The sequence below is a fragment of the Pinus tabuliformis genome, chromosome 4_2 (genome assembly GCF_031772625.1).
Source record: "Pinus tabuliformis cultivar Carrire ecotype Pingquan chromosome 4_2, CPIR1, whole genome shotgun sequence".
NCBI classification, from domain to species: domain Eukaryota; kingdom Viridiplantae; phylum Streptophyta; class Pinopsida; order Pinales; family Pinaceae; genus Pinus; species Pinus tabuliformis.
This window is the reverse complement of record NC_142304.1, coordinates 163,710,473-163,734,738: the sequence shown is the minus strand read 5'-3', so window position 1 is coordinate 163,734,738 and position 24,266 is coordinate 163,710,473. Positions and strand designations below refer to the sequence as shown.

At 37.0% G+C, this 24,266-nt stretch overlaps 1 protein-coding gene across 2 annotated transcripts in view; it reads left to right on the top strand.

Annotated features, from left to right (window-relative positions):
- The window catches only part of LOC149168690 (uncharacterized), a 342,439-nt gene that overhangs the window by 116,897 nt on the left and 201,276 nt on the right, over window positions 1–24,266 (top strand). For both annotated transcript variants that reach the window (XM_089428378.1, XM_089428376.1), the window contains exon 3: window positions 931–1,338. In XM_089428378.1, coding sequence (XP_089284504.1) covers window positions 931–1,338 — 408 coding nt within the window. The remainder of the gene's footprint in view (window positions 1–930; window positions 1,339–24,266) is intronic.

The following is a 24,266-nucleotide window of genomic DNA, read 5'->3' as shown; positions in this document are numbered from 1 at the left end:
TTGTGCGCTAAACAACACTTGGTTGACCCAGCTAAACAGCTTGAGCAAACAATGGTTTGGATGTCAAATGAGCAAAAATCCCAAAATGAGTGCTCTACCTTCTATTTATAATTTCAGCCTCTTTTCCCTTCACGTGGGCTCCACCCAAGTTCCAACTAATAATCCCCTTCTCCCTCCTTTTCGCTTCAAATCGAATTCTCCAAAGCGGTGCATATTTCCTCATGGGGTGGCCCCCACCTTCCACTAGCTCCACTATTTTCCTTTTTCTCCAAAGTGGGTGTCTTTATTTTCCTCAAAATTGAGTGCCTTTTTATTTAGAGGGGACATCACACCACGGGGGATTTTCACTGGTGACCTTTTTGCAAGGAGTGCCTTAACAGTGCACCCATTCACCGTCAACCCAAAGCCCTGTGGTCTTTGAATGCCTGCTTCTTTCATTTCTCACACCATGTGATATTTGACAAGATCTTTCTCTCTGATGCTGTTTATATGATAATGGAACACCCATAACTTTTATATGTTTCCAGTTAATAATACCTTATGCTTTCTAAGAAAAACAACCATATAGATAACAAGTGTGTGCAAACTTTTGGTAGCATCTGTTAGTTTGAATTAAACTGGTAGGACCTACTAGTTTGAATTGCATTTCATGGCAGGGAAGTAGAACATAAATTTTTATTGTAAGTTGGTTTTCAGAAAGCTTGGTTGGATAAGCGATCATGCTCCATGTACAGTGACAAGCAATTTGATGATGAACTTTTGGTTGCATTTTGACTTTCAACACTTCGAAGTTTGTAGGCCTGCTAGCATGCATTGTTCATGAGAAAAAAATTCAAAATCAGCTTCTTCTTCCAACAAGCATTTTTTAGTTTCTGGTGTTGTATTATGAATTCCTATTAGTATTGATTTTAGTTTTGTATTTGTTGACAGAAAGAGGCTAATAGTTGGAAAGTGACCATAGAAGAAGCTGAATCTGCCTTGTTAAAGGCAACTGAACGACTGCCCACTAATTCTTCCAGTCGACAAGGACCAAATGCTATCATGTTAAGAGCAACCTCAGCAATGAGAAGGTCGTTTCGTTCAAATAAGAAAGTTGATGCATGCAGAAAAGAGGCATCTGGAAATCCAAAGGGTAATTCTGAAATAAATTATAGTGAACTAGTAAATACAGACATACAACGTTTGGATCCACTATGGCCAGATCTTGACACACTTCAAGGTTGCACTGATTTTCTGAGGTCCAACTATCGCCATGCACATGCTCTTGAGAATGCAAAGCTCATGGTTGATTATTTTAAAGGTTGCTATCAAATGGGTGACTCTTCCTTGTCTGATGAGGTCATTGTTAATCTCTAACCAAAATTTTCCTTTCATTTAATATATTAAGTTTTACTTTTCAGGTATCTTTGATTTGCGCACTTGAGTGTAGTACATACTATCGAGTATTGGAAATGCTATCGATCCAAATTTCATGCCTTTTCAATAAGTGTTTAGTTTTGTTTACTGTGTGTGCTTTTTGGGTGACTGTTCTTCTGGAAAGCCTTTTGAAAGAATAAGACTACAGCTTTGCTTGCCACAACAATAAAACACCTTGTAATTATGTGATTCATAAAAGAGTTTTATGGGTGAATTCTGGTCTGCTTAGAAGGACTTTTGGATTCCACAGATGTTGTCAGCAAGGTGAGCTCTCCCTGCCTTGTAATGAATTCAGACATCAGAAAGCCTGCTTGATTGGTTCTGCACTGCCTAGTTTGGCCTGGCAGACCCGATATAAACTTCTGCTCATATCTGTATCATGTTAGGCTAGTCTTAAGTCATCTATGCAACTTTGGCTTTTTCTAATGTCTTTTGCTGTATATTTTGATCTCCTCATACTATAAATCTTGTAGTCATTTTGAATTCTTGGGACGTCAAAATTATAGGAAGCTGTATGTATAGTGTGATCATTAGAGTGAGGCACCATTCTATCACAACAAGGACGACTCAAGCTCTAGGGCTTGGAAGGGAGATGGAGTTGCCTCTTGGCTTTTGTGTGAACTAGGAAAATTAGGGCAATGGAGAAAGACTACTGGGTTGATTAAGATTAAGAGTTGGTTAATGTGATCCCTAGGTCCAGAGACTGCTTTTTGTTATCTCGGGTCTGGAAACAAGAACCAAATATAAGGGAGAAATTAACAAAGGATATAGATCTAACTGGGGTTAATTCTCCTTTAATCCTTTGGTGAGCTATTTTACTGTAACGAACAAAGTTCGTATACTCATAGGAATGTTTTGATACCAATGTTACAAACAAGGTTCGCTATAGTAGGTTAAATATTCCAGAAGACTTGGAATATGTAGATCTCCATTGATGATACACGAATATATATTAAAACGTGTGAATGAGAATGATGTTACAAATGAGAGTGAGGGTTTGCTTATATAACCTAGGCAGGTGTCCCTTTATGAACAGTCATGTCCTTAGGGACATACAAATTAACCAAGGTTGCACGAAACGGGGAAACGGGTACGAGTTTTCGAAACGGGAAGCGATACGAAACGCGACCTCCCCAAATTTTGGAAACGGGGAAACGCGACATTTAAGAAATATGTACAATCATAAAGCATATATGATACATTCTAATTTATTACATTATGATAAATTGTCAATTGTCAATGCATAAACTATAAGTATCTAAATTTATATCACATTTACTCATGAATAATCACATAATGAAAATAGAAATATCCAAAATCAGCCACGAGAAATTTCTAATTTTTTGTCTCGTGCTTGATTGGGAGTCTCCTCCTACATAGTCGAATGACCTTAGTGCTCTTGATTAAATACAAGTTTCATACCCTAGTACCCTACATTCTCTTGATTATTGGGAGTCTCCCCTGCATAGAGGACTTTGTTCTCTCGATTAAATACAAGTTCCATACCCTAGTACATGATAAAATCCAATGGAAACATTGCAACCCCCCCAATCCTGAAATCCTGAAAAACAGATAAGTCTGCTGGATTTTGAGTGAGATCTAAAATTCTACTTTCTCCATATGAAATCCAATGAGGGCGAAACCACTCTCAAACATCCTGAGTCATTTCATGGTAATGTTAAAAATTTAAGTAAAAGGATGAAAATGAAAAATAAAGGAGAATATCACTTTTACTTTAAGAATTTAACATTACCATGAACTGCATATCAACACTAGGGCAAAAGTTCACTTTTATAACTTTAGACAAGCATCTGGAAGCAACTAGAAGTCACTAGGCTAACGTAAGAATAGATTAGAAAACAAATAAAAATTAAAAAAAACACAAGTAAATGTTGAAACGTGGGTCGTACGGCCCTGAAACGCGTTTCAGGCCGTATTGGCCACGTTTCAGTTTCGTGAAACGTGGCAGTACGGCCTGAAACGCGTTTCAGAGCTGTACCAAACGCGTTTCAGCGTTAAGTACTCGTTTCCGTACGGAAACGCCCTCCTACCCCACGTTTCCTGCAACATAGAAATTAACTAATTACTAATTAATTATTATTTATGATGTGTTATTATTATTTATATTTACATTATTTATATCTATATTTTATTCATAACATTACCAACCTCTTCAAAAAACTTTGTTCTCAAAGCTTGCTAATGAAGAAACTTGATCCCTTTTTCTCTTTCGAATGTCTTTTTGTCTCAGAACTGTCATCTTCGTTGATACAAGTTGATATAATCCTTGGAGAGATATATAAAATTGTCGCACAAAGGAAGGATTTGACCATCCTAAATCAATCTTCTATGGAATCTTTCGATTATTGGGAACTTGTGATGAATTGTTATCACTGGATTGAGTTGTGCGCACTTCAGTGTCCTTCCAAACATAAGTTTGTTGTTTATGTTCTGAGTGATACGAATTTGTAGATTGATTGAGATGCCTATTCTTGTAATTTGGATGTAGATAAGGAGTTCTTTTGGTTTGTCCTTTATCATGTGTGTGGCAAGATTATGATTTACTTTAGGTGATGATGTTGTTGCGTTGGTTACAAAACCTTCACTTGGGATGTTTATCGTCTGAAATGCAACATCTAAGTGTGTATTTTCTTCAATTGACTTGTCTTCTTCTTGATTGTGATATTCACTGTATCGAAATTTATTCCTTTCTCTTAAACTTGGAATTCTACATTCGATCCTTCCTTCTCGATAAGTTGTTGTACCTTGTTTTCCAATGACTTCTTGTCCTTCTTAAGCTTCTTAATTTGTGTCAGTAGTTTTTCACTGTGGTCCTTAAGTCAAGAAAAAAATTCATTTTTGTCAGTGGTGATCTTGTCAACTTCTCTTTGCATATTTTGTATCGCCTTTTTACTTTCTTGAAGAATTACTTTTGAGATTTCTTGTATGTCTTTAGGCGTCACTGAATCTGGCTTCATGGTAACGTCTTGTAGCATTATTTTTTTCTTTTTGTGGGAAAATGTCAAAAGCTTCTTTTTCATATTTAGGATAAAAGATCCTAGTGATTCGATCCATGGCGAACCCATAATTATATCACTATTGTCGCAAAATAAGGTTTTAACGGTGAATTGAGAGACAAAAGTATAGTCTCCAATACTTAGTTGTAGATTGCTTATGTCGTATTGTTTGTCACTTGTGTCAACAAAATTCGTTTCAATTATATTTGATTCAGGAATCACTAATTGATTAGCACATTTAATACTAACATAATTATTATTTTGAGTAGGATCAATAGAGATGATAACATCATTTCTTGCAAGTGATCCTTCGATTTTAAATAGTGCACCAACACATATACTAAAAGTTTTAGGAAATCTTCCTTCTTTCATTTCTGAGTTAGACTCCATTTTTGCCTTCGATCAAAAACCCTAATATTTTGCTTTAACTTGGTACTTTTATATATATATATATTCCTTTTTCTTCTTTACTTAATATTCCTTTAATAAATTATTGAAGATCTTCAACCTTAGATTGGATTTTTTGTTTGTTTGTTTGTTTATTAAATTAATTAACTAATCTATTTAGTATAAATGGCCAAAAGCCTAAAATGTTGGAAATTGGTAGAATGGAGAAACTCCAACTATGTAGCAAAACGCTTGATCACACGACAACAAAAGTTGACGAAAGTTGATGGCCAAAGACCAGATCAAATTGGTTTTTTGTAGTGGTTGAGTGGCCAGAGGATCAAACAACTCTGATACCAATGTAACGAACAAAGTTTGTATACTCATAGGAATGTTTTTATACCAATGTTACGAACAAGGTTCACTATAGCAGGTTAAACATTCAAGAAGACTTGGAATATATAGATCTCCATTGATGATACAATAATATATATTAAAATGTATGAATGAGAATGATGTTACAAATGAGAGTGAGGGTTTGTTTATATAACCTAGGCAGGTGTCCCTTTATGAACAGTCATGTCCTTAGGGACATACCAATTAACTAATTACTAATTAATCATTATTTATGATGTGTTATTATTATTCATATTTACATTATTTATATCTATATTGTATTCATAACATTGCCATCCTCTTCAAAAAGCTTTGTTCTCAAAGCTTGCTGATGAAGAAAATTAATCTCTTTTTCTGTTTAGAATGTCTTCTTGTCTCGGAACTGTCATCTTCGTTGATACAAGTTGGTATTATCCTTGGAGAGATATATAAAATTGTCGCACAAAGGAAGGATCTGACCATCCTAAATTAATCTTCTGTGGAATCTTTCGATTACTGGAAACTTGTGATGAATTGTTATCACTGGATTGAGTTGTGCACACTTCAGTATCCTCCAAACATAAGTTTGTTGTTTATGTTATGAGTGATACAGATTTGTAGATTGATTGAGATGTCTATTCTTGTGATTCGGATGTAGATAAGGAGTTCTTTTGGTTTGTCCTTCCTTTATCATGTGTGTGGCAAGATTCTGATTTATTTCAGGTGACGATGTTGTTGCATTGGTTACAAAACCTTCACTTGGGATGTTTATCGTCTGAATTGCAACATCTAAGTGTGTATTTTCTTCAATTGACTTGTCTTCTTCTTGAGTTGTGATATTCACTGTATCGAAATTTATTCCTTTTTCTTCAACTTGGAATTCTACATTCGATGCTTCCTTCTCGATAAGTTGTTGTACCTTGTTTTCCAATGACTTCTTGTCCTTCTTAAGCTTCTTAATTTGCGTCAGTAGTTTTTCACCGTGTTTAAGTTGAGAAACTTCTTTATTTTTGTCAGCGGTGATTTTATCAACTTCCCTTTGCATATTTTGTATCGCCTTTTTACTTTCTTGAAGAATTACTTTTGTTATTTCTTGTATGTCTTCAGGCGTCATTGAATTTGGCTTCAAGGTAACATGCTGTAGCATTATTTTTTTCTTTTTGTGGGAAAATGTCAAAAGCTTCTTTTTCATATTTAGGATAAAAGATCCTTGTGATTCGATCCAGGGCGAACTCAGAATTATATCACTATTGTCGCAAAATAAGGTTTTAACGGTGAACTGAGAGACAAAAGGATAGTCTCTAATACTTAGTTGTAGATTGCTTATGTCGTATTGTTTGTCACCTGTGTCAACAAAATTTGTTTCAATTATATTTGATTCAAGAATCGCTAATTGATTAGCACATTTAGTACTAACATAATTATTATTTTGAGTAGGATCAATAGAGATGATAATAATATTTCCTGCAAGTGATCCTTTGATTTTAAATAGTGCATTGACAAACATATTAAAAGTTTTAAGAAATCTTCCTTCTTTCATTTCTGAATTAGAATCCATTTTTTCTTTTGATAAAAAATACCCTAATATTTTCCTTTAACTTGGTACTTTTATATATATATTCCCTTTTATAAGCTTTAGAATATATTCTATTTTTTTACCTTTTTCCCAAAATCTTCTTATATTCCCTTTTTTCTTTACTTAATATTCCTTTAATAAAATTTTGGAGATCTTCAATCTTAGATTGGATATATATATATATATATATATATTTTTTAAATTTTATAATGGCCAAAAGCCTAAAATGTTGGAAACTGGCAGAATGGAGAAACTCCAACTATGTAGCAAAATGCTTGATCACACGACAACAAAAGTTGACGAAAGTTGATGGCCAAAGGCCAGATTGGAATGGTTTTCTGTAGCAGTTGAGCGGCCAGAGGATCAAACAACTTTGATACCAATGTAACGAACAAAGTTCGTATACTCATAGGAATGTTTTGATACCAACAAGGTTTGCTATAGCAGGGTAAACATTCTAGAAGACTTGGAATATGTAGATCTCCATTGATGATACACAAATATATATTAAAATGTATGAATGAGAATGATGTTTAATAAGGAATTTAGACTTCTGTGATCCATAACATTGTTAAGATAATCTTCGGCAAAATCACATAACCAGACTTTTGTCGACGCGTTTCGAACCAACCAGTGTGGTTCATCGTCAGGACAAGTTGAAGATCTAAACAGGCTTAGCTCGATTAAATAGAGTGTGCAGAGACTCCAACAACTATAAGGTAACGGCTAATTTGACTTAATGAACCTGGTCAAACTACTCAAATATTTAATTAATGTTTAAAGAAATAGATAAAATAGGTAAATAAGGAGTTTATTTGTTAATTTAAGGATAATATTAATATTTTAATTATAATGGTCATTATCTAATATATATTCAATGATTTAATATTATTCAATTATTATTTAATTAAATTCGATATATTAATAATATTATTTCGAATATTAAGAGGATCTATTAATTATAATGGTCCTTATATATATGTTTTTAATTGATTTATTATTATTTAATTATATTACTAACTAATTATTATTAATAATTTAATAATACTAATAAAATATATATATATATAATTGAATTCATTTGTTAGTTTAATATTATTTCAATTATCATGGTCATTATATAGTATATATTAAATGATTTACTATTATTCAATTGCTATCTAATTATTGTGTATTAATTCACTACCATTTTTTATATAATTTAGTTACATTGGATAATTATGTAATAATTTCTTAATGGTCCATTGGTAAGTTAGTTATTTATTATTCAAAATATAATAGTATTAAACTTATAATATATGCTTATCGAATAATCAATAACTCCTAAATTAACAAATTGTTAAAACATTATTCTTCCTAGAGTTTTGTTATCCTAGGAAATGCCATAATTAAGGGTAAGGTCCAAGTTAATTCATAATAGTATTATTCCTTTAATGGTCAACTAATCCATATCAGTTCAATATTTTTTATTCAAAAATATTAGAGGTAACTTAGCCCTTAGGTAAATTATTACTTATAGGGTTGAATGATTATTCTTAAGAATATGACTAAAATCATTGGTCAATCATAACTTATCCTTAAAATCTAAGGTAAGGTTCTATTAATAGTCGATATTTATTCAAATATTATTTATCTAAAAGATATTAAAGTCAATTCGGCTATAAGGTCAACAAATTTATAAGGATTAAAAAAGGGGGGGGGGGGTCGTATTAGACAATAGTTAAAGGGAAACTCAATTAATCAAAGAATCAATTATCAAGGTATAATTACTAAATTTAAGAAAATAGAAATGCCTAATAGTATCATAAAAAGGTTAAGGTTAATACACTATAAGCCCGAGATTGATTCCACACTAATCAAAACACCAGAATAATCAGACAAAACTGTTAAAAGAAAATCAAGGAAAGGGGAAGATAGAAACCTAAAACCAAAAGACAGGGGAATGAGGAGGCTAGGAAGATAAGGCTGGGACCCAGCAACTGCTGATCTTCCATCCATCATCCCTATTAAGATTTACTGGCCTTTTCTCGATCTCCAGGGCCTCTCTGAATTTTCGATGGTGAAACTGCGCAACTTTGGCAATGACTTGAGCCTCCTCTATACATACATGATGCATAGTCTTCCCAGCATGCTCAGCCAGGGCCGAGGACTTGGTCCTACCATGTCTTAAATCCGCCGAATGCTCGCTGATCCGTTGATTGATAGAGCGACCAGTCTCACCAATATAAGGGGTCCCACAGGAACAAGGAATGACATAGACGCCCTTCATGTCTTTAGGGTCAATCGGGTCTTTCACAGACCTGAGGGAGCCACGGATAGTATTGAGAGGTCTGAAAGTTGCGGGAACATTATACCTCTTCAGAATCCTCGCAATCCTGTCCGTGGTTCCCTGGATGTAAGGAAGATTCACACCCAAGAAATGATCACCTGGAGCCTTTCGGATTGAAGGCTCCTTCTTGGCCCTGAGGAAGGCTTTTTGACCGAGGTGCCTCTTGTAACCATTCTTCTCAAAGACTTCCAGGAGGTGAGCCTTCTCCGACTCCAAGCTCTCCTCATCCGAAATTCTGACAGCACGGGTGGCAAGCGTGCTAAGAACCCCTATCTTCTGAGCGGGGAAATGATGAGAAGAAGCATGCAAGTATTGCTCAGTATGCGTCTTCTTTCTATACACCTGATGAGAAAAGGAACCACCCACCTTCTTAGAGATGAGAACATCCAAGAACGGGAGACAACCATTATCTTCTTTTTCCATCGTGAATTTAATGGCGGCGGACTGGCTATTGAGGTGACTGAAGAAACGATCCAGCTCTTCAGGCCCATGAGACCAGACCACACCGGTGTCATCAACGAATCTTCTCCAAAGCTTTGGTAAGAGGCGAGAGGAGGCCAGAGCCTTAGACTCAAAATCTTCCATGAAGAGATTAGCCACGACAGGGGACAAAGGGGAGCCCATGGCAACTCCGCAAGTCTGCTCATAGAATTCTCCCTCGAAGCTGAAAAAGGCAGAGGTAAGGCAAAGCTCAACTAACTTAGCCGTATCAGGGTCAGTTAGCTTATTAATAACCTTTTTCAGCTTCGAGGGAGAATTCTATGAGCAGACTTGCGGAGTTGCCATGGGCTCCCCTTTGTCCCCTGTCGTGGCTAATCTCTTCATGGAAGATTTTGAGTCTAAGGCTCTGGCCTCCTCTCGCCTCTTACCAAAGCTTTGGAGAAGATTCGTTGATGACACCGGTGTGGTCTGGTCTCATGGGCCTGAAGAGCTGGATCGTTTCTTCAGTCACCTCAATAGCCAGTCCGCCGCCATTAAATTCACGATGGAAAAAGAAGATAATGGTTGTCTCCCGTTCTTGGATGTTCTCATCTCTAAGAAGGTGGGTGGTTCCTTTTCTCATCAGGTGTATAGAAAGAAGACGCATACTGAGCAATACTTGCATGCTTCTTCTCATCATTTCCCCGCTCAGAAGATAGGGGTTCTTAGCACGCTTGCCACCCGTGCTGTCAGAATTTCGGATGAGGAGAGCTTGGAGTCGGAGAAGGCTCACCTCCTGGAAGTCTTTGAGAAGAATGGTTACAAGAGGCACCTCGGTCAAAAAGCCTTCCTCAGGGCCAAGAAGGAGCCTTCAATCCGAAAGGCTCCAGGTGATCATTTCTTGGGTGTGAATCTTCCTTACATCCAGGGAACCACGGACAGGATTGCGAGGATTCTGAAGAGGTATAATGTTCCCGCAACTTTCAGACCTCTCAATACTATCCGTGGCTCCCTCAGGTCTGTGAAAGACCCGATTGACCCTAAAGACATGAAGGGCGTCTATGTCATTCCTTGTTCCTGTGGGACCCCTTATATTGGTGAGACTGGTCGCTCTATCAATCAACGGATCAGCGAGCATTCGGCGGATTTAAGACATGGTAGGACCAAGTCCTCGGCCCTGGCTGAGCATGCTGGGAAGACTATGCATCATGTATGTATAGAGGAGGCTCAAGTCATTGCCAAAGTTGCGCAGTTTCACCATCGAAAATTCAGAGAGGCCCTGGAGATCGAGAAAAGGCCAGTAAATCTTAATAGGGATGATGGATGGAAGATCAGCAGTTGCTGGGTCCCAGCCTTATCTTCCTAGCCTCCTCATTCCCCTGTCTTTTGGTTTTAGGTTTCTATCTTCCCCTTTCCTTGATTTTCTTTTAACAGTTTTGTCTGATTATTCTGGTGTTTTGATTAGTGTGGAATCAATCTCGGGCTTATAGTGTATTAACCTTAACCTTTTTATGATACTATTAGGCATTTCTATTTTCTTAAATTTAGTAATTATACCTTGATAATTGATTCTTTGATTAATTGAGTTTCCCTTTAACTATTGTCTAATACGACCCCCCCCCCCCTTTTTTAATCCTTATAAATTTGTTGACCTTATAGCCGAATTGACTTTAATATCTTTTAGATAAATAATATTTGAATAAATATCGACTATTAATAGAACCTTACCTTAGATTTTAAGGATAAGTTATGATTGACCAATGATTTTAGTCATATTCTTAAGAATAATCATTCAACCCTATAAGTAATAATTTACCTAAGGGCTAAGTTACCTCTAATATTTTTGAATAAAAAATATTGAACTGATATGGATTAGTTGACCATTAAAGGAATAATACTATTATGAATTAACTTGGACCTTACCCTTAATTATGGCATTTCCTAGGATAACAAAACTCTAGGAAGAATAATGTTTTAACAATTTGTTAATTTAGGAGTTATTGATTATTCGATAAGCATATATTATAAGTTTAATACTATTATATTTTGAATAATAAATAACTAACTTACCAATGGACCATTAAGAAATTATTACATAATTATCCAATGTAACTAAATTATATAAAAAATGGTAGTGAATTAATACACAATAATTAGATAGCAATTGAATAATAGTAAATCATTTAATATATACTATATAATGACCATGATAATTGAAATAATATTAAACTAACAAATGAATTCAATTATATATATATATATTTTATTAGTATTATTAAATTATTAATAATAATTAGTTAGTAATATAATTAAATAATAATAAATCAATTAAAAACATATATATAAGGACCATTATAATTAATAGATCCTCTTAATATTCGAAATAATATTATTAATATATCGAATTTAATTAAATAATAATTGAATAATATTAAATCATTGAATATATATTAGATAATGACCATTATAATTAAAATATTAATATTATCCTTAAATTAACAAATAAACTCCTTATTTACCTATTTTATCTATTTCTTTAAACATTAATTAAATATTTGAGTAGTTTGACCAGGTTCATTAAGTCAAATTAGCCGTTACCTTATAGTTGTTGGAGTCTCTGCACACTCTATTTAATCGAGCTAAGCCTGTTTAGATCTTCAACTTGTCCTGACGATGAACCACACTGGTTGGTTCGAAACGCGTCGACAAAAGTCTGGTTATGTGATTTTGCCGAAGATTATCTTAACAATTGAGAATGATGTTACAAATGAGAGTGAGGGTTTGCTTATATAACCTAGGCAGGTGTCCCTTTATGGACGGTCATGCCCTTAGGGACATACCAATTAACTAATTACTAATTAATCATTATTTATGACGTGTTATTATTATTTATATTTACATTATTTATATCTATATTTTATTCATAACATTTACTTGCAAGAAAAGAGAGAGAAGTTGAAGTGAAATATGATGCAATTTTGCTAGCCCCTTTCCAATCCATATGCAAACAGAAAACATCAATTATTATGTTTAATTCCTTTTTCACCTTGATTTGCAAGCAATCTGGGAAAGGAGGACCGAGGTTTTATTGATTCTGTAAGTGGAACAAGCTGTTAACTAGATGTGAGACTATGAAAACAAGAGAAAGAAAGGAAAGCTACTTGGACTGAGAACTAAGAAGAAGACTAGGCAGCCAAAGAAAAGTTAGAAACCTATGTCAACATACTTTGAAGCTTGCCAAAGATCCTCTTCAAAATAAAGTCGGACAAATCTCTCCAATAGTGTAACACACCAAGAGATCTAACATACATAAAGGAGCTATATAATCAATGCAGGTATGGGGCCTGCGGTGGCCTTTGTGAGAAGGTACTTTCCTCACCCAAAGTTGTGTTGGAACCTCCCTAGAGGTGACTTTTGAATATTAAGATGCATATATGGTTGGAGCTAAAGACACCATAGAGTTACCAAACGATCCACAAAGAGAGAGAGAGAGAGCATACCATTGATTTTAGGACACCCCTCTAAGACACCATGGAGATATAAAGTTATAAACATACAATTGATTTGGGGACACTCCTTTGTGACGGGGAAAGTTCTAGTCCAAATAGAGAGACAACTAATGGTGACAGATTTGGTTGTCTAGAGTCCTTGCATAGGCCTGTTGGTGCAGATCCGTGTGATAACAATGCTATGTGTCAACATATAGTACAAGGCACCCTTCTAGAAGCTTTCCGTATGCCAAAGGTTATACAATAATAAATAAAATTATGCATCCAAAATATGTCAAATGTCTTGGCCAATGTGAAGACATTCCAAAGGCATCTCCAATAAAAAGATATGCATAGAAATACGTAGATAAGTGCTCCAAAAGGTGCATCTCCCCATATGTGCAACACTGCCTCCAAATTTGTGAGCTCACTCATCAAACACCCCTCAGAAAATGTAAACACCCTTCAACCATATGAAAGAAAAGGTAAAACTGGGCTGCCAAAATTCACATCCAGATGTAATGTTGCTGATAATAATGCTTCCAAAAATGCAAATTGGACTTGCATCTTTAGATGGTAAGAGTAGGGAGCAGTATTTACATTATGCGTGTAGAAAGTTTCCATCCATTGATATCTTCAACTTGTACCCTTTATTTGTACAAAAAATCATCAAAGGGTTTATTTTTGGGGCTGCAGTATTCTTTGGAACAGCAGCATGCTCAATCTCTGATGTATGTCATCAATTTTCATCCTTCCAAAAGAGGCCATCAAACCCTAAATCATGAGATGATTTATTTTTTCTAGATTTGATTTTTTATGGCGTGGATCACATGGAGGTTTGATCAAGTGCAACAAAGAGGGTTTGATAACCACCACCAAAAAAATATCCATAAGGGAAGTAAATATATAAATTGTACAAGTAAAAATGATATGATATGATTTACAAATGAGGACCTCTGTTAAATTTTGGTTTGTTCTATGCTTAGAGCAATTTACTTCAATTTTTCTTATTAGCCCAATGCCAATATTCAGATTAGCAATCACATCAGCATGATAGTAAAGTGCAGATAGAACATAAACATAAACCGCAGAAGACAAGCCAAGACAAGAGGACACAAGATGTGGCACTAGCCAGGGACAAACTCCAATGTGTGGAAACCCTTGATCAATTCTTCTTATATTCTTCAATAGTTCAACAGAGAGAGATAGTACAAATATACAAATCTGAGATTGTATGACAGCAGCAGTAAGTCCATCATTATGATAATGATGACTGTTCTAGGATGCAGCACCGACAGACTTCAAACACTCACGAAGAGTACTGTAGCATATCCTTTTAGTTGATCATCAATGCTGCTGCAATATTCCTCTGATTGCCTGCTCCTGCAATTCTAGTTAGGGCACAAGAAGAAGCCCTTTAACCTTCCATGCTGTCAGTCAACTAAGCCCTTCAAGGGTTGCAGTCCACCTAGGAGAGTCTCTCCTAATCCACGCTGCCTCCTGAAATCAATGTACACTGCAATGCTACCTCAGAACAGCCTTAGCTGCTTGCTATGGCTTGCAGCCTAGCAAAGCAGCTAGCTGTAGCTTCAGATTCTTCCAACAGGCCCAAATAAATCCTTAACTCATGCCTTTATTACAACGCTGTCACCTACAACAATTCATGCTGCGTTAGGGCTCCTTTTGTTGTGGCTTAGAGTTTCTCTTAACTACATCTTGAGCAATGTTACTAGACTCGGAATCGGCAATAAATCGGCGAGGCAAAAGAGCGAAGAGTTTTAATCAGATTGGGAAAAAATCAGGAAAAAATCAAGAAAAAATAAAGAAAAAATCGGTGAATTCAATAAATAAAGATATACACATATTGAATTAAAAAAATCATTTTTCATTGATATTCAATAAAGTCATGTGCAAACAATGCATAATATCAATAGATGTCCAAAATATCATGAATGAATAAGTATCTCATATATGTTATGAGTCCAAACATAATCCAAAGCACTGAGTCCTGACTCCTAACCAATGACTACATAGAACCAGAAGCATCTGCTTCTAAAAGTTTATAAAATACTGCATACTAATCAGTTAAAAAGCAGTAACTAAAATCTCTTGATTGCTGCTGAAATGATACGATAATGGTTTGGTACTGAAATATCTGACAGAGCACATGCTGAAGCTAACACTGGAGCACATTGCACACTACACCTCTATTACACTACGACTCTATTACACAGCGTAAACTGAAACTGAAACCATGCCTCTATTACCTTCTCAGTGTATGAGTTGCGGGCCTGAGCAGTGAGAAGAGAGTTATGGACCGACGTTTAATTTTTAACCTAACTAAACCATGCAATGAAAAATGCGGGAACCCTAAAAGTTAAAACCCTTGCTCGCCGAGTTGAGGGCTGAAAATCGCCTCAGTCGCTTAAATCACAATTAATCAGTGAGTTGCAAGTCAAAATCATGTTGACCACGAGTCAAACTCGGTCAATGCGAGTTTGACTCACCCAGAGTTGAATCAGATCGTTTGAGGGAAGAGCAGAGTATCACGAATGATCGGAGATTCAAGTTTCACTGGACTTGAGGCCTCTCTTTAGACTGCGTTATTAGGGCCTCCTAGCTACGGATTAGAACCTCCTTTGTTGTGGATAGGCCTCTTCTGGACAACGTCTAAAACTCTCTTGTTTGTGGCTAGGTGACCTTGCTTTTGCTGCGGATAAGGGCTACACCTTACAACGAATTAGGGCTTCCTAACGTATGGGATTCTAATTGCTATGGAATTAGGGCCTTCATGAACTGTGAATTGAGCCTCTTCCTAGCTGCGGATTAAGCCTCCTTTGACAGCAAATAGGAGTCTTCCCTTTGACTATGCCTAGGGCTAGTTAGACTGCTGCTAGGGCTTTCTGTTGACAACGGATAAGACTTCTTTGAGACTGCGGATAAGGGCTGCAAATTGAAGCTCCTTTAGACAACAAATAGGTCTCCTTTGACTGCGGCCAAACCTCCTCACAAGACAGCTACTAACGCTTCTCCCTTCAAATGTGGCTAGGCTTCATGACTACGACTAAGCTTCATGGACTGCGACTAGGTCAACTCCTTTAGGACTGCGTCTAGGTCACTCCCTCTAGACCTCTCTTTCCACCAAAACCCAAACGAGTGGAGAGAGATCACAAGAGATATGTGTGTGACAAATGACTTGAAGGCCACCTCTATTTATAGTGCAACGTTGAGGTTGAGTTGGGGTAATTTGGTTGCTGGCCAACCTTGACAAATTGTCAAATAACACAAATGAATTCATATCTCCATGAATACATGTTGGAATCGGATGATATTTGGATCAATCCTACACCTCTCGATGAGAGAAATCCAAGAAAAATATCAGTTGCCGTAAATAAAATGACCCACATGGAGTTTGGCTCTAGTTGCCAATTTTAACACTCTCTCTCAACTATGGAGAACTCCATCTGCTAATCCATTTGCCAGTCCTTACTATCTCTGCCATCAATGCAGTGCCCTGCACTGCTCTGCTCTGCTGAACTATGAAGAAGAAGCAGTGATCGAGAATGTATCATACCATTCTCTACTGACTCGAAGTCTGTCCTGACTCCCAGATGAAAGAGAGTGTTTCATACCACTCTTACTAATCCGAAATCTGTTCCAAATAAAGAGAGTGTTTCATACCACTCTTACTGATCCGAAATCAGTTCCAAATAAAGAGTGTCTCATACCACTCTTACTGATCCGAAATCAGTTCCAAATAAAGAGAGTGTCTCATACCACTCTTACTGACCCGAAGTCAGTTCCAATTGATCCCAGATCAATATCATCCTAGCATAGGGAGTACGGTAGTACACGATGTGTCCATCGATAGTACTATGGTCCCTATCCTCATTTCCCTACTCATTGGCCAAATGGGAGGTACTTCCCATGAGTCCTAGACTTCATGGGTTGGATGTCTCAGCAAGAGAAGGATGAACCACTCATCCTGCCTACTTGTCGCTAGGGGGTATCCCAAGGGAACACTGAACCACTCACCCTATACACAACAAATCATTAGGGGAAGGTTGAACCATTCACCCTATGATTGTGTCTTAGTAGGAGAAGGATGAACCACTCATCCTGCCTACATAGCAAACCACTAGGGGAAGGCTGAACCACTCACCCTATGGTTGCTCATCGCTCCAAGAAGTACCCCATGCCCCCCCAGAGCTCCCAGAGCTCAATATCCATATCATACAGGACCCTCAGGAGAGGGTCTCTCCACGACTCCTAGTCGTTCTCGGAAAGTCAAGAATTTGACCTTTCCCTGGAGCTTCGATATAATATCGACGACCTACACATCAGTCCCAATGTAATGGAGCCTTATTGCTTCTCGTTGTACCATATCCCAGATAAAGTGGTACATGATGTCTATATGGTTGGAGCGATCATAGAACACGGGATTCCCCAACAATTGAATCCCACTCTGGTTGTCGCAGAAGATCACGGTGGTATTCAGCACGTGTCCAAACAGCTCACTGAAGAGCTTCCTCAACCAGACAACTTCACAGGAGGCCATACTGACAACTATGTATTCGGCCTCAGCGGTGCTCAAAGCAACCGACTTCTGCTTCCTGCTCATCCAAGATATCGAAGCAAAACCCAAAGAGAAGTAGCACTCAAAAATGCTCTTGTGATCCATCACACTGCCTGCCCAATCAACATCGGAATAACCCTGTAGCCTCACATTTCCAACAATGTATCTTAGTCCATGAGTGATTGTGCCCCGTAGATATCTTAGAAGATTCTTGGCATCAATCCAACGAATGTGATGAGGCTCAACCATATATTGGCTCAATGTGCTAACTGCAAAACATATATCTAGACGGGAATTCACTAAGAACATCAATGCTATAATGAGTTGACGAAACTTAGGGGCATTTCCCAATTCAGGTTTGGCAGCACTATCGCATAACTTCTTAAAGTTAAACTCCATCGAGGTAGTCATGGGCTTGCAGTCTACCATCCCAAATTCGGAATCCAACTCCCTCTTACATTTATAAATGAGAGGTCTATCATCCACAACCTTAAAGCAAAGGTTTGGATTGACTTCACTCCTAATGAATCTCAGTTTCATCAGATAGCTATCAATCCTCTCAAACTGAGCACGGGATGCTTGCTTCAAATCATAGAGAGCTTTCTTTAACCTGTATACATGAGGTTTCCGGTCATGAACCTCAAATCCATTGGGTGGTCTCGCTACTTCTTGAGGAAAAGGTCCCTTTGAAAGTTTTCCCTTGGTACATCCCAGACACATACCTTCATGCTCTTCAGGCATCCTTGTCACCATCTGACTCACATCGGGTAGGGCCTTACAATCAATATGGGCAAGCTTTCGGTGCCATAGTTCAAATTGAGGAGATGTGTCACAAGAGATGGCCCCCAATGGACTTCCTGCAACTTGATACAAAGCGCCAACCCTGAACCCAAGAGTAAAAACATCTTTAAAATTCATTTTCCAAGCACGTACCTTTCCATCGATGAATTCCACCTTGTAACCTTTGTCTTGCATTGCCGAAATGGACACCATATTCTTCTTGAGATCAGGTACATAAAGAACTTCTTGTAAATGAATTGCGTTACCTTGATTCAATTGAAGGGTAACATTCCCTACACCCTTTACAGGATAGGTGGGATCGTCTCCAAGAATAATCTCCAAGTTTGTCTCCTTCTCTATTAAATTAGAGAGAGCTTCCTTGTATCCGGTGAAGTGCCTTGAAGCACCACTATCAATAAGCGAATTTCCCAAAGTGTCCGAAGGAGAGGTAGTGGAGAGGGATGATATGAGATAATACTCCTTTTGCTTATTAGAAACAACATTTGATTCTTACATACCTGGAGTTCCTGGCTTTCTTGGAGGGTCGATCATTTCCTTGATGTCCTGCATTCCTTTTTCCTTTGCCATTGAACCTGTCATTCCTTCGATCATTGTTGTTGAAGTTGCCCCTGGAATGATTGTGATCATCATCATGTGATGTGTCCCTTCTATTTGGACACTCCCTCGCATAATGGCCAAACTTATTGCAAGCAAAGCATCTGCCTTTCCTTCCTCCCGTAGATCCAGGCTTTCCATTGAAATGACCTTTAGACCCTGCATTATTTCTCCTTTTGGCATGAGTGGAGAAAACAATGGGGTTTCCTTTATTAGAAGGCATCTCTTGCTCCACTATCCTGGTTCCTTCTTGAATGGATCTCGACATCAATTCTTCAAGCCCTGTAATTCAATCATTATTGAGAATAGTGGTTCTAAATATATACCACTTGGACGGGAGCCCTCCAAGAGTACTAATAGTCAATTCCCTGTCAGATATGATTTCTCCAATTGATAGAAGATCATTCTTGATCTCAGTGATCTTAAAGAAGTAGGATTGTATATCCTCCTCTTTGCCCTTCTTAATATCCTTTAGCTTATTTTTGAGAAATAAAATTTGATTTGCATCACTAACCTTGAACATGCTTACTAATCTGTCGTAGATCTCCTTGGAGGTGTTTAGATCGGAGATGTAAGCCACTAGATGCTTGTCAATGGAATCTCTGATAATCTTCTTCACTTTGACTTCACCCTTGGTGTACTTGTTCTTTGTAGCAGCAGGTGCATTTGATGGAGGCTAAGGGATTTTACGCTTCACATAATCTAGCACTTCTTATTCTTCCAATGTCAGATCAAGAGACATCTTCCATCCGTGATAGTCAGACTTTTCACGGAGCTTGTCTTCAGCTGGGAAGTGGGACGAGGAACCCATTGAGCCTTTTGTCTTTTTCAACTGTCTTCGGTGATTTCTCTTTCATTCTTGCTTGGGCTTTGTCTTCACCTCATTTCTGATACCATGTTAAATTTTGGTATGTTTTATGCTTAGAGCAATTTACTTCAATTTTTCATATTAGCCCAATGTCAATATTCATATTAGCAATCACATCAGCATGATAGTAAAGTGCAGATAGAATATAAACATAAACATCATAAGACAAGCCAAGACAAGAGGACACAAGATGTGGCACCAGCCAGGGACAAACCCCAATGTGGGGAACCCTTGATCAATTCTTCTTATATTCTTCAATAGTTCAACAGAGAGAGTGATAGTACAAATATACAAATCTAAGATTGTATGACAGCAACAGTAAGTCCATCATTCTGATAATGATGACTGTTTTAGGATGCAACATCGACAGACTTCAAACACTCACTAAGAGTACTGTAGCATATCCTTTTAGTAGGTCATCAAGGCTGCTGCAATATTCCTCTGATTGCCTACTCCTGCAATTCTAGTTAGGGCACAAGAAGAAGCCCTTTAACCTTCCGCGCTATCAGTGAACTAAGCCCTTCAAGGGCTGCAGTCCACCTAGGAGTGTCTCTCCTAATCCACGCTGCCTATTGAAATCAATGTATATTGCAATGCTACCTCGGAACAACCTTCACTGCTTGCTATGGCTTGCAACCTAGCAAAGCAGCTAGCTGTAGCTTCAGATTCCTCCAACAAGCCCAAATAAATCCTTAACTTATGCCTTTATTACAACGCTGTCACCTACAACAATTCATGCTGCATTAGGGCTCCTTTTGTTGAGGCTTAGAGTTTCTCTTAACTGCGTCTTGAGGCCTCTCTTTAGACTGTGTTATTAGGGCCTCCTAGCTACAGATTAGAACCTCCTTTGCTGTGGATAGGCCTCTTCTGGACAACGTCTAAAACTCTCTTGTCTGCGCTAGGTGACCTTGCTTTTGCTGCAGATAAGGGCTACACATTACAGCTGATTAGGACTTCCTTTAAACATCGTATGGGAGTCTAATTGCTACGGAATTAGGGCCTTCATGAACTGTGAATTGAGCCTCTTCCTAGCTACAGATTAAGCCTCCTTTGACAACGAATAGAAGTCTTCTCTTTGACTGCGCCTACAGCTAGTTAGACTGCAGCTAGGGCTTTCTATTGACAGCGGATACGACTTCTTTGAGACTGCGGATAAGGGTTGCGAATTGAAGCTCCTTTAGACAACAAATAGGTCTCCTTTGACTACGGCCAGACCTCCTCACAAGACAGCTGCTAAGGCTTCTCCCTTCAATTGCAGCTAGGCTTCATGACTGCGGCTAAGCTTCATGGAATGCCACTAAATCTTCTTGCTTGGACTACGATTAGATCAACTCCTTTATGACTGCGGCTAGGTCACTCCCTCTATACCTCTCTTTCCACCAAAACCCAAACGAGTGGAGAGAGATCACAAGAGATATGCGTGTGACAAATGACTTGAAGGCCACCTCTATTTATAGTGCAACGTTGAGGTTGAGTTGTGGTAATTTGGTTGCTGGCCAACCTTGACAAATTGTCGAATACACAAATAAATTCATATCTCCATGAATACATGTCGGAATCGGATGATCTTTAGATCAGTCCTACACCTCTCGATGAGAGGAATCCAAGAAAAATATCAGCTGCCATAAATAAAATGACCCACATGGATTTTGGCCCTAGTTGCCAATTTTAACAACCTCATATATAGACCTAGGTGGAAGTGCCCTTTCATGAATAGTCATGTCTTTTAGAAGATACATGACCTTTCATTACAGGACTTTTTACTATTTATTTTGATGATAATGAGAATTTTTTTTTATTGCAAATCTGTGCCTGGACCACATCTATACATCGGGAGTTACATTTATGATTTTCTTCCATCTTTAGTATCATCTATAGACTGTTGAACCAAAAGTATCTTCCGAAGAGGAATACAACTGATACTAAGCATATACGAGTCTTTGGAGGTGAGTACCTTCCAATAGGGCCCCAAAATTAAACAAAACTTGCTGTACATATAACATACTTCAAAATATAATCCTTCATTACAACATAATTCCCCGGATCCTAAAATTTTTGATATTTGAACATAGGATTCATGCTTTATCCACTAAGGAATAGACGATGGTCTTAATTGACCATTAACCATCAACTCTCCAAACTTAAAATTGCAACCTTGGTTGGCACATTGATCTTATTATCACTTAGAATGTGCTTGAAACTCATCTTTGGGATTTTTTTTGGTACCTCCTTAATCCGATTGAGGAGATAATCTAGAACTTTGTTTCTAGGGGAAGATCCTTTGACCCTGTTGTCGCGCAGATTGACACGACAACGCTCAGACCGGGGGCTGTCACTCTGATCCCCGATCCCTCCGTTTAAGCCTGTCTCCCGCGGCTAAGGGGGGTAGTCCCTGTGAGATGATGAGACCAACTGTCGACCAGTTGGTTGGGAGACACGAGATACGATATAAAAAGCACTAAAATGATTTGATTATTTGAGCAGACCAGTGCCTTAAGATATTATTGTTAAAATGATTACTTGTTAGATATAGAAAAATAAACCGTGAACAGCAATCATTTGTCATCAAAAGGTATCAGCGAAATCACATAACCAAACGATATCCAGCGACTGAGAATTTTGAAAAAAGATAAATGCTTTAAACCACCACGAGAATCCTAGACCATTAACTAGATATCATATTTGCATCTCGACTTGAAAAATTCAGATCTTAAGATATAACATGAAAAACAACTGAAACTGGCAAAAATGATTTTCCAAATTTTTTATGTGATAAAATGAAACCTAAAAACCCTAAACCCTGATAAAAACTGCATAAAGCAAAAAATTTGAAACCCTAGATCAGAGAAAATTGAAACCCTAAGACAACTGATTAATTTACAGATTTGGCCCCTTAACAGCCAGATTCAGCAATAAGAACGGAAATATTTTAACGAAACGAAAATTTCAGATTTGTCACTGTGAAGAACTTCAGAAAATTTCTCATGCAAATCAAATAAATAAACCGAATGATAGACCCAGGATCAAATCCAACTGGGCTCAGCAAAAAATGCTTGCGGGAGTTGGCTGGTTCAGCCGAGAACTTCCCCGAACGCCCACAAAATTCCTTCAGAAAATGTTTTCTGCACAGCTCAAAACAACCGTCAACAAAGAGGGCAAAAATGCTGCTAGATCTCAAACAGTAATGGAGATACCTGCCATTACTTCAGAAACCCTAACAGCACCCAAACCCCAGCAAGTGAACAAGATACCTGTGCTCACAATACTCTATAAGAAGCTAATATTAATGGCTGAAAATAACATATGCAAAAAATGAAATGATCTCACAGCATTCCAAGAAAGTAACACCAGCAAGATATGGACCCCAAAGTCTTCCTTTATTAACCAGAAACAGATTTACAAGAGAGCTTCTTCAGTCTTAGACTCACAGATCGAATGAATTTGAAATGACCACCTAAGACCCTATATAAAGGAAATGATCCCAACGGCTAGTTCGAATGATCCATGTAGAAATGATCTCGACCGTTGATGAAGATCAAGACATCTCTTGATCTCATCCGTCGATTTATTCAATTAATTTTTTATTATTATTTTTAAAATTTTTAAAATTTCTTATTATTTATTATTTTATTATTATTTTTTAAATTTTTAAATTTTTAAATTTTTTTTATTATTTTTTATTTATTTCATTTTTTTTTAAATTTTTTAAATTTCTTATTATTTATTATTTTATTATTATTTTTTAAATTTTTAAATTTTTTAAATTTTTTTTAAAATTTTTTTATTATTTATTATTTTATTATTATTTTTAAAATTTTTAAATTTAATTTTTTTTTTTATTATTTTAAATTTTTTTTATTATTTATAATTTTATTATTATTTTTTTAAATTTTTAATTTTTTTTTTTTTATTATTTTTTTTTTATTTCATTTTTTTAAATTTTTTATTTATTTATTTATTTTATTTCATTTTTTAAATGGATCATCGAACTAAACCTTTGGAAACATCACCTAGGACCTAGGACTTAGGACTCATGAGGGGATTTAAAACATTTTTCGACCCTCAGGACACATTACATCATGACTTTTACAATTTACATCTTAAGGGAGAAAACCCCTTTAACATAGACCCTCATCAATCACCCAGTTCTGCGACACAACTATAATCTTAGCAGATCAACACACTAGGATTCTCCTAAAATTCCAATGACAAAATCAATCCCGGCTTTGGGGTCAGGTTTGAAGGAAAACTCTGCCGATCCGTGGATCGGTGAGACGAAAAACCTTCCGGGACGTAGATTATCATTAGAAAGTTAGGTCCACCTAGGCAAATTACATACATGACTCATGTCTGCTAAGATTATTTACAATTAATACATGCAGGCTGGGTTTACAATCAAAAAGATCAAGTTGCTGATGA